This window comes from Sceloporus occidentalis, unplaced genomic scaffold (genome assembly GCF_023333645.1).
Source record: "Sceloporus occidentalis isolate IW3139 unplaced genomic scaffold, rSceOcc1.0.p SCAF_8, whole genome shotgun sequence".
NCBI lineage: Eukaryota > Metazoa > Chordata > Lepidosauria > Squamata > Phrynosomatidae > Sceloporus > Sceloporus occidentalis.
In genome coordinates, this window is record NW_028316988.1 from 48939989 (window position 1) to 48952204 (window position 12216).

At 41.4% G+C, this 12216-nt stretch overlaps 1 protein-coding gene across 3 annotated transcripts in view; it reads right to left on the reverse strand.

Moving 5' to 3' along the window:
- The window catches only part of LOC149308879 (E3 ubiquitin-protein ligase MID2), a 203834-nt gene that overhangs the window by 158845 nt on the left and 32773 nt on the right, over positions 1-12216 (reverse strand). For 2 of the 3 annotated variants that reach the window (XM_089536612.1, XM_089536613.1), the window contains exon 2: positions 5090-5811. In XM_089536612.1, coding sequence (XP_089392738.1) covers positions 5090-5755 — 666 coding nt within the window. In that variant the 5' untranslated portion in view covers positions 5756-5811. Of the gene's footprint in view, positions 1-5089; positions 5812-11321; positions 11395-12216 lie in introns of those variants that run through there. The other variant, XM_089536615.1, reaches the window with a different exon arrangement.

Below are 12216 nucleotides of genomic sequence, written 5' to 3' on the forward strand. Positions count from 1 at the left end.
ATTTTATAGTCAAGAATCAGACATCCTGATTCTTGTCAGATTCTGTAAAGCCTCAATAAATGCATAAAAGCACTTGGACCAAACAGATGTATGGTCACTCCATATTGAGAAGTACAGAACAGTGTCTCCCAAAGTTTTGGGACTACAGGCCCTATCAGCCTCACCTAGTAAGAATTGTAGACCAAAAAAGGATGTAATTCTTCACTAATCTGCTTTTCAAAGAAAGTAACAAGTAATTTTAGCCATTTCCCCGTTGTTTCAACATTGAAAACCACACAGTTTTTGAAGTCTATCCGCAATTCCATACTTATTATGTGCAAGATCTGCATATGTTTGTTTTGTACAGGGAAAAAAATTTCTAATGGAGAATACAGCATTTTCCTTGCAGAATAGGTTGTTTTGTAAGCAAATCAACCACATGAAACTTTTGTACAGAGTAAGTGCTCAATTACAGCATTGTCTACATCGGAGCTTTTTCTGTGCAAAAAACAGTATTCTGCATAAAAATGTTATTTTTTGTGTGAAATAAGCAGAAAGAGAAGAGGAGAAAAAGAGGACTGAAGAACCGAGATGCAGAAGAGAAGAGAGCCCAATGAAACAGAAAGTTGGGGGGGGGGGGGTGTAACAGTGAAGTAGGTTTTCTAGAAAAAGGAGAACTGGAAATTTTTCCAAATTATATGTGGAAATTATTTTATTGAAATATTTGTAATAATGTAAAAAGAATAGCATGTGTTTCCTTTGAATTTAACAAAAACACCTGAAAGAACACTATTTTTAAAGGTTGCAGTATCTATAAAGAGTGGTACCTGATACATCAAAAGATTTCTTTTGTTGGGGTCTAACTATAGTATCTTCAGATTAACTCACGCACAGCAGTTCTGTTTCAAGTAAGAGGGGGAAATGATTCAGTACTAGTTGAACTTTTTATTTCACCAAAGGATTATGAGAGTCTTGGAGCACAGGCAACACATCACATTTGCCTTGACTAATTGTAATAGTGACTTGACTGAAAATCAAAAGTCTAGTCCTCTGAGCACTAGGGTTTGTCAACACTTGCCTCCTTAGAAGTATAACTAAAACCCTGTATCCTAGCTGATTATCACACCATGCCGTTAACCCGCTGGCAACCCCCCAAAATGAAACTGCCACCAGCGCGACAGTCATGCATTAGATCACACTTTTCTCAGAAAACTGGGATGTATTCGCAATAAGAGCGGCAGGAAATGGCTGCATTCTTGAGACTGCGACTTTTTTTTAAAGCTGTGCATGCATAGTTGTGTGACTTCGACATTACTAAAAGGAAGGGCGCGGTGAAGTCTTGCACCAAAAAGTGTATGAGATCACACAAAGTCCAGTGATCACATTGGTTGCTGGACATGGTATTATCATGTAATTGCAGTCATTCACGAGTTCTACCCGTGCATGAAAAGTGGTGGTTTTAACACAGGATAACAGCAGTTTGTGCACTGCGTCATACAGTCAAGAGTGTTGCCAAATCAGAACTATGCCGATAGCTTTGTGCTATAACTGATAGTGTGATAATCTCCCTGTATTTAGCCCACATGACTGCAGTAAAACCCAGACAACCATGAATACACATATGCACACACATATATATATTTACATGCATATACACGCATGCACACACGGACACACACATATTTATTTATTTAGTGTATAAAAATTTCCATGAAAAAATATAGCATTTAATTCTACAAAAAAAATACAGCACCCCACATCTGGGGGGGCATTTTTGCACGTATGTCTGGCCTCCTTGCAGGGACTAAAAACAAAACGGAGATATGGGAAAGGATTTTCTCACATGGCAATATTGAGGAGGCCACACTTCAGGTCCTGTGGTGTCTTTAAAAAGCAATGAATTAACTTAATGACTAATGTAATAAGTAATTTAACAGATTTGAACGTTTCTCTAGCAATGTTAACACAGCAGAACACAATTTTCTAAATCTACTTAACAATTAATGATTTTTTAAAATAAACCTTAACTGTCCAAGTTCTAGATTTTCCTACCACACAACACAGGAAAATGCTCTGGAGAGCAGAAAGGTTAGCTAATGTGTCTCAGGTGTCACTGTACCACCTGGGCCCCTTTCACACTACACAATTACATACTGTACTTTTCAACACTTCGCAAATGAAAACTGGGACACATGTGCCCAAGCAAAATCAGAGGGTGCTCAAGATGACAGAAGTTTTTAAGATGGAAGAATATACAAGCTAAGAGAAGCTGAAGCAACAGTTTGCTTTTGCCTGAGTCTACTGGGAAGAGCAAGCAAGATTTTACGCCTTTTTCTCTTCTTGAGTGCAAACTACTTCTGCACTTTGATCTCAGCTGCAGCAAGCTCATGACAAAGGGGAAAATGGGAGGAAGAGAAAGAGACTAGGGCATTTTGCAGTTTGGTTAGGCAGTAGAGCTCTCTAGCTGAGCATCCTAAATGCCCCTCCCTGAACTGCAAATCCCATGCTTCCATGCGATGTTGCCATAGCAGTTGAAGTGGAAGATACTGATATAATTGCATAGTGTGAAGGGGCCCCAGAAGTGGGCAGACAGGTTTGCTGACATACTTGCAACCTGTCTTTCCATCCACATGGATCACCAAAACAGCCACAATAAGTCTGTCTGAATAAGAAAACAAATGAACCCTCCCTCTCATGCAAGGTGCCTCCAAACAGTCCAAAAAGCTTTTAATCAGATATTCTTGTGGCCACCAAGATAACCTGATAGTTGAGTGTAAATTAAAAGGAAAAAGAGCTTCCTCTTTGATCCAAGGGAGCCCTTCAGCCAGTCTCTTCCTAGCACCAGAACTGCAAGGTAAGTAAAGTATCCAACTGCATCGGAGGGATCCAACGGCAAGGTATAAATCTATGAAAGCTCATGCTACCAATTTTTTTTCTTTAGTTAGTTTCAAAGGTGCTACAAAATCTCTTCGCAGGCTGATACTACAGACTAACACAGCTGTATCTTGAATTCTACAAGGTATATGTTAGATTATTTATTTGTTTACTGCTTTTCCCAAGAGCTGGAACTAAAAATGGCTTCCTGAAATAAAAATAGATAGAGGCAAAATAAATAGACCTAATAACATACAAGTTATTGATAATATGTCATTAAACTCTCTATACAATTATAGACCACTTTAGGAACCTTTATTAGGTTTCTGCCTGCATGTCACCTTCTTTTTCTCCAAAGAAAGGGGACCTAATGTCTATTTAACATCCCTTTACAGCTCAAGCCTTTTCCGTTTTCCTTTGCCAATGCCCAGAAAAATGACTGTATGAGCTATAACTCCCCAAATTCCCCAGCGATCATGGCCACCGGCCATGTTGGCTGTTGGGTTTCTGGAAGCTGGAGTCTAAAACAGTAACATTTCCAAGTCCTGACCTGTGCCCCATAACCACATCCTCTACAGGGCACAGTGATCTGATCATTTCCCCCATGCAGCCCATAGGCACCCTTGACAAATACCAACACTCTTGCTGCTCCCCTCTTCCAGTGTAAATGACACATATACAAATACACAGAGAAAGAGAGATTGGCTTTAAGTGCCTGCTTGGAGGCTTTCTCTGTCCTTTGCAGTCAGGTCTCATATAAATGGCCAAGGGCTGGGCAAGCAGAAACAGGCATGACTACATTCTGAACCATTCAGCAGCTTGTCTTGTAGTTCTCTTTTAACTTCCACAGGGCATACCAATTCTTAACTTCAGGGCCTTCCACTCAGCTAATGTGTAGTGCTAAGCAAGATTTCTGCACCCAGAAAGAATACAGCTTCATCCCCAAGACATGGGTACCCATCCACTGATCCATCCATCCAGCATACTCACCTGCCTCCATCCATCTCAAGACCAGTTCGAGCAATGGGCAGAAAACAGGTTGTTGAAGGACAGCAGTGCCACACTCCTGGGTGCTCCTACTGATCTCCACAACTGTTCCCCTTGGTCTAAACTCATCAAATGTTTCAGGTACACTGGAGGACATTCTCTCGCCACCAGGAATTAAATAAATTACTGGCTTTTTATGTGGAATAAAAAGGGGCACCGTCCTGTCTGTGCCTCAGTCAGCCAAATGCCTTGGATCAGCTCTAATCCTCTTCACAGAACACTACCTGCAGCTCCTGACAATACTTCTCTGATATGATAAATTATAGAGATGATGTGCAGAAACAGGAAAACCTTGACTACAGTTCTCTGGTTCACAGAACAACCAATCCATGCAACCAAAGTAGAGCAGTGGAAAGATGGCACTGAGCTGTCCGCACTGCTTTTTCATAAAACTAATGCATAACTACCTTCACTGTTACTGTTGAAAGGGGAGCATCACTCAGTGGCAGAGCTCCTGCTTGGGATATATAGTCCCAGGCTCAACCCTCACACCTCCAATTAAATAATATCTTGTTGTCAATGATGGGAAAGACTCTGACTCTGAAGCATCACGGTCAGTCATAGCAGCCAACACCAGCCTACAAAAACAAAGGTGATTTCCACAGAGATGACTCCTAGTTCTGCCACTTAAAAGACATAATGCATCTGTTCTATCTTTTCCTCCTCAATGGATCTACTGTGGTAATAAGAAAGCCGTATGAAATTGAGGAGGGAGGAGAAGACAGTACAATTACAAACAGAAGTTGATGGCATCTGGATGCCTCATAAAATTCTGGGAATGAACTGAGATGCTTGTACAAACACCCAAACCATCCAACCCAATATATACATTCCTAATCATGGTTTTAATTTTATATAGTATTTTAACTGTTTAATAAGTTTAATCATGCCTTTACTTGTTACATTGCTTAACAGATTTTTATCCTCTTAAAATAATTTTTATTATTTATTCTGCTTTAAATTTGTCATATTACTTTATTGCACCCCACACAGAGATCTCTGGACAGAAAACTGGATATAAATATTTTAATAAATAAAATAATCTTCCCACTGCAGAGAGGCTGTTCAACCTACCATCTCTTGGAGCTTGGAACCTTGTTCGTGAACATGCAGAAACAAGCCCCCCCTCCCCAAATACTACCAACCCACAAAAAACCCACATCCGTGTTCTTCCTTCATCTCTACTTACCTTCAGTTTTTCAAACCGATCACTCAATGATGCCACCTGGTGATCCCGATGCCGCCCTACCAGTTTGCATAAGGCACAGATGAGCTGGTCATCAGCCACACAGTACATGTTCACTTTCTCATTCTCGTGCTCAAGACAAGTCAGTCCACGGAAGTGTGCATCTGGCACAGGCGCCACCAAACGATGGCTGGTGAAAGGCTTCTTGTTGGGGTGCGTGGCCCGCAGGCAGCGGTCACAGTAGGACACCTCACATGTGATGCACGTCTTGACAGCATCACGTGGAGGATCTTGTTCACAGAACTGGCAAGCTATCCTGTCGCCCGCTGTCGACATGGTCGGGCTCTGGCGGTATGGCCGCTCACGGCAGTTCTCGCCAGGGGAATTGGGGCCACTGAGGGAGGCCTTCTGGAAGCGGTCAATGATGTTCTGCAGTGTCACATTACGCTTGAGGCCCTCTAGGCCCCGATGGTTGAGGGAGATGACATAGCGGCAGGTAGGGCACTGGAAGGCAGTGATGGGCTCAAGAGATTCCCCAGAGGAGCAGCTAGAGACCAGGATGCGGTGGGCACAGCTGAAGCAGAGGCTGTGGGCACAGGGCAGGAGGAGGGGGTCTTCAAACAACTCTAGGCAAATTGGGCAAGTCAGTTCCGACTCCAGTGTTTCCATCTTTAGTTAAAACAATCTGGCTTCAGCATTAAGAATGAGGGAAGCAGGGCAGACACCTGCAAAAGTAAACAGGAGGAAAAGAAAGAATTATTTATGGTCTTTCGCTTTCCTCCTTGCCTTCAAGGCAGCCCTGAAAGGAAAATGAGAAAACGAAGGAGAGACTATAATGCTGCCCAGCAAGCCTCACAGCTCAGCAAGGTTTTAAATCTTAATTTCCCAGAAGCAGCAGCAGCAGCAGCAGCAGCAACAACAGCAGCAAAAACTGTGATTCAGGCACTGCTAGTCCACCAGCTAATCTTACCTGCACACATGCTAACACACAAACAACGTAGCTTGCAGTAACAAGGATCTCCCCTTACAATGTCTCATAGGTGCTTTCTTCCATATATCCAACCCCTCTTCCAGCAACCAACAACTAGTCAAAAGAAAGGTCCCCTAACAGCACTGACCAGAGAGGAAGGCAAGATAGGCAGTTGTACCTGACATGCCAAAATGGATGGGATGGAGAAATTTGGCAACTGGAAAACCCTGCTTTGGATGGACAAAGTTCTACATTCAATCAACATATTCTTGCAAGGCTATGAACGGTCTTTCTCTAAAACCCCACAGAACAACAGCCAGACAGTGCAGAGATGCTACATGGACTACTAATCACACTTGGCAGCTTCATATATTCACATAAAGATGGCACAAATTCTCCCATTAACCTGGTGGGGAAGTTTACTTCTGAGCAAAATCCTTTTGCAGAGCTTGAAAGGGGCATTTTTTTGAACTAAAAGCTTCAATGGGCCAACCATTGCAGCCAGCTGCTTCTCTGAGTTCTGATCACTGGGAGGTTTCCCTGAACCTTGGAAGCCCAATTCCACATCATCACTAAAAAGCAACCCCCCTCTGAACAAATCGTGCCAAGAAAATCCTTTGATAGTATGGCTTTAGTGTCACCATGTCAGAAATCATTTGAAGGCACACAACAACAAATGCAAGAGCAAACAAGGAGCCCTAGTGGTGCAGTGGTTAAATGCCAGTACTACAGTCTCATCCATCAAGAACACAACAACAAGGAATGTCTTCAAATACAACAAGGAATGTCTTCAAATCTTCCATTGCCCAAAAGAATAAAACGTCCTCCACTCTCTGTCTCAGTTGAGCCACAGAATTGTACCTCAGATGGCAACAAAGCTATTTCTTTGGGTGATGACAAAGTTATGGCAAAGCAAAGAACTAATCAAGGGAAAACAACTACATATTCTAAGTTCCTACATGTCTACAATGTGTGCCAAAACCATTTCCTATTGGGCAGGAGAGGACAAGCAAAACAGTTAGAAAAATTAAATGTCTCTATTGATATTTTAGATGGTAGACTGCCAACAAATACCAGGGGCTGTAGAATATATTTCAGAAGAAGGAACTAGCAAAACCACCTCTGAGTATTCATTACTTAAGAAAACCCTATGGAATACATGGGGTCACCATAAGTCAGCATGAAGGCACATACATTTTAGAACGATGTTTCAGAATAAGGAAGGTGGTCAATCAAGTCTTTTGGACTTAGCAGGTTGAGGCAATCCGTTTTAATACAAACTTTTAATAGAAAACTGTGACATGATAGAAAACTAATTTTTATGTATTAATTGGTTTTTGTTCTTTAACGCTTATCTTTTTAAAAAGTTATAAATTAACTTTTAAAAATCTGTTGGTCTGTTTAGTTCAGCTCTATCAGTTTTGACTAGCAGCTGCTTTGGGAGGTTTGGTGGTAGTACCTGGAAAAGTTACTTTTTGGACAATGTTTGTTGTTGTGTGCCTTCAAGTCATTTTCAATTTAAGGCGACCCAAAGGTGAAACTTTGGTTTTCTTGACAGGATTTGTTCATAAGAGGTGTGCCATTGCCTTCCCCTGAAGCTGAGAGCATGTGACTTGCCCCACATCATACAGTGAGTTTCATGTCCAAGATGGAAACTGAACCCTGGTCTCCAGAGTCATAGTCCAACACTCACACTACTATGTCACATCGTTTTTGAGAACTGTACAGGCACACTTCAGTTAATGAAACAGATGTGTTACTAGGCATTACCACTTTAACAGATAATTTGGTACCAGAGGCAGAAACAGCATGAAAAAATAGGGATAGTTTTACAAATAAGAAAAGCAGTTCAATATGTTTTTTGCGAACTGTTTATCAAGAACTTACAACGTTCCCATCTGAAAAGAAACAACCGGGTCAGGTCAATCTTGCATAAGGAAAAACATTTTCAACCTTCAGGAAACCACTTGAATTATTCTTCCAAAATGTATCTTGGGATGTTTTGTTGTTTCCCTTTCATCTGCATCTACTTTTTCTGATGATTTCCATTTTGGTGGCCAAATTAGAGATCTATGACTTTTTAGCATTGTGGAGATATCCAGTGAGATATCTGGGCATATTTGCTTCCTCCTGTTCTCTCCGGTTTGCAGTTCATATGTGCAGAGTAAGATACACTGGAGGCAGCAACTGTTTACCTTGCCTTTTGTAGGCAGGCAGAAACAGCGACAGCAGGATGGATAAGAGTAGAATCCCACTTTTTCCCAGTACACGCTTTATTATTTTTGCAGGTACATTTCTGCAATCTGGCACAAAAATCTATCTTTCTCCTGCCATTCTTCACCATCCTTCTAGTGCTGATCTGGCTTTTTCTTTAAAAATCCTCTGACAAAGGCTTTCTTCCTAGGTGGACAGAAGACAAGGAGGAAAATGTGAAGGGGCCTGGGCAGACACAAAAAGTCATTCTGAAAAGGAGCTTCTTTGTCAGAGGCTTTGTTAACTGAGGTATGCCTTTAAAAAAAAACTTTACTAAACTCTGAGCCTAACCTATCACCCACCACTTGATCTTTTAGCAGCAGATTCAGGGGTCTTCTGTAGAGGAACTACTATTTATTTGTATATATCCCACCACTTACTGTATCTGGAGGTCTCATAGTGGGGTATGGACAATAACAACACCTTGATTAGAACAAACCAACAAGATTAAATAGGATAAAGCAAAACCCACAAGCCAGCAAGCCTGAACCAAACTACAGCAACTGGATTCCAAAGGCTTATGATAAACAACCACATTCCGACTCTATCATTCTGATTTCAACTTGGCACTGAACTGAAAGCAGTGTTGCCGCCAATCAGATTTCCAAGCCCTTCCCTATAGCCTTCATCAATAATACACACACCTCCACCTATTAACTATTTTCATGAAGCTGCTCTCCAAATTAAGATAGCTGTTATAGCTGCTTCCCAACAAGGTTCTTCATGTGCAACTTCTCTGCACAGAATTTAATGAAAGATTGATATCAGTGCTTCTCAGACTGCCTGATGTGGGGCACCAGAAAAAAGAAATCTAATGTATCTGGGTTCGATACCATATGAACTCACTGGCTTCAACTGTTTTTTTCCTTCCTGGAAACTCACCACAGATAGGTAGGTGATGGTTTGTGGACCAGCAAAGAAGAGCCTGAGAAAAAGTAATATTTGATGTACTAAACCAAAGAGAAAGCTGTGTGAGGGAGTTCCCCAGCAGAGGCACACTGTGTCCATGTATTGTGCCAATTCAACATACTCAAACCTGCAACCATCTGGTTCAGCAAAAATCCCAGCTGGCCCAGCTGGTCTCGCAACCCTATAACTTTCCTCTTCTTTTCCACGAACCACTTCCCATCCAGCAGGTTTGAAGAGATACTGCACAAACAACAGCCAACAGCATGAGAAGTCACCATTCAAATACACCCTTATCCTGGCTTGAACTGGGTCCTTTAGGGTGGGGAGTGGGTAATCTGTGGCCCTCACACCATTCCCTTATCATTGGCTATAATGGTTAGAATCTGTGAGAAGTGAAGGTATATGGAGGACCTATTCCCCACCTCTGGCTTTAGGGGACAACAGCTCAGACAGTTGTCCTGGTAAGGGTCAGCATTCCTTCCTTCTGACAAAACAAGAAGCTTTGGGAGGCAGCATTCCCCATGTAAGCCAACATTCATGGATGACCAATGCACACAATATTCTTCCTCATTAATACTGATCAGATCAAATTAAAAACCTATAAATCAAAGCTTTCCTGATGTTCTTGGACTTCAACTCCTATCATCCTACTCTTAACATAGCCAATGGTCATGGATGATGGGATGCTGGGAGAGGCCATCCAGCAATGTTGGGGGGGGGGGGTCATAGGCTCAACAGCCCCATCATAACATGTAGGCTTATATGTGAGTTTCCTAGCACATACAAAGCTTTAACCAGAACATGGAGAAATATGGGTGCCATTCCCTTCACCATGGAACAATACCTTCAGTTAGATCAGTGTGTGAATAGGGCAAGTATTCATCATCAGAGGAATAAGGAGCAAAGACTGGTGCTATGGTTTCAGGCAGGATTCTTTTCCAGCCGTAGCTGGAGATGCTGGGGAAATATTTTACTTTATTTCCTACCTCTCTTCTGATACAGAACCAAACTGCCTTACAACGTAAATTAAAACCGAAGATAGCTAAAATGAATCATAATATTAAAAGCAGCTAAGCTTTCATATTTAAAACTACATGAAATTATAAAACAATTTAAAAGCATTTAAAACATAATAAATGAGGAAAAACTCCAGCATCCCTCATCAGAAAACCCTGTCACATCAACCAAGGCCAAAAACCTAAGATGGGCTTTGGCTGTTGGAGGAAGGAGAGCAGAGAGGGGGCCAACCTAACCTCCACAATCTGGAATGACAGACAGTCATCCTCACCAAACATTTCTGTGAAGGTGATAGAACTGAGACAAAGCCTCAACCTGAACCTGAATTTTCTGCATGCAATGAATATACTCTGCTACTGAGCTACTACAGCTCCCCTTTAATATCTAATATTTCCTTTCACAGAAAGTACGGGATTTCCTAAATCTTGTTGTGTGTTGGGGAAAGACATAAAATACATTTGATGAAATGCTGGACTGCAACTACCATGGTGCTTCAGAATAAACTATCCTACCTAAAACTGATGGGTGTTGCAACCAAACCAAGTTCTGGAGGACCTATTCTTACTCCTGGTATAATGGCCTATTCTTTACCAAGAGAAGATAAAGTGGTAAGCCTATACAGTATTGAGTCATACTGAAAGTGAGAATTTACATTACTGATTGTTTTGCTGTCTCAAACACACACACACAAAAGAGAGAGAGAGATTATGAGTTAGGTAATACATCCTGGCTTGACTTCCTCCTGATGCTAACTAATATGCTAACTTCTCCTACTCATGGAATTTTAATTTTAAATTCTATAAGGAGGAGGATTGCACCACATGAACACACAAGTACATACAGTCTAGAAACAGGATTCACCAGCTTTTTCTGATCATATTGGCCATGTTCAGACATCATACAAAATCTCAGTTTAGTGTGATGTGAGCATGTTGGAGCAGCAGTTAAGACTTATGCATTTCCTTTTCTCAATCCCACTCCAAGATAAGTAAGCTTAAGTAAGCTTTTACACACTGTTGTAAATTTTCATTGTGGCTTAACAACACATGGTCTCAAAGTGCTCATTTCAAACAAACTATACTTAACCATAGCCATGGTTTGACAGTTGGCAAGACAAGTTGTGTTTAAGCAAAAGCAGAAGTAAAAGCTTCCAAACTCCTCCTCACAGTTACAACAGTGGGAAGGAAGTATGTGCACTCCAAGGCTCACAGAGGCTCATTCGCATCACACTAAATTTGAACTTGGAAAGCGTACTTTTGGGGACTACAACTTCCAGAGGTTACCAGCTAATATGATCATAATGGCTAGCAGATTTTGGAAGCTGTCAATTAAAAAAAACTTTCCAAGTTCTGGATTATATTCAGCCAATGAGAAATATGCCCCAAACAAGCTTTGCTTAAACAAGTGCCCACCAAAAAATGAAAGAGGAAGAATGAGTGTCTTGCATTCCTCTCACAGCATGCTGTGCAGGTGAGATAAGGCCCAATCACAACCAGCTTTGGTCTACAGCCAAGCCTCTCCCTCTGGTGAGCAAACAAAAAGGTGGCCGGCTGCAAAGCAATCCTGCAGACACACAATGAAGTGAAGCCAATTCCAGAAACGCATCCGGCCATACATTTTTCCGGCCCATCTCTTCTCCTCTCCCAGCTAGAAATAAAGTTATTTTAAAATGTTTTTTCCCCTAAAGCAAAGATTCTCATTGAAATGAATCCTGTCGCAACCCAATACCTACTTTAAGGAATGTATCTATTAATATACTAATAAGTGCTCAACGATTATGTTTCCTCACCCAGCTACCCAAGCATGTGTATAATAACCTGCCAACTTCATGGAGACCGCAGTCTATGAATCTGCTAAATAGGATGGCAATCACCAAGAGCTCATGCCAAATAATATACTATATATACTCATGTGTAAGTCTCGAATTTTTAATCAAAAAATTGACCCCCAAAAACTGACTCAGCTTATCCACTGGTCAATG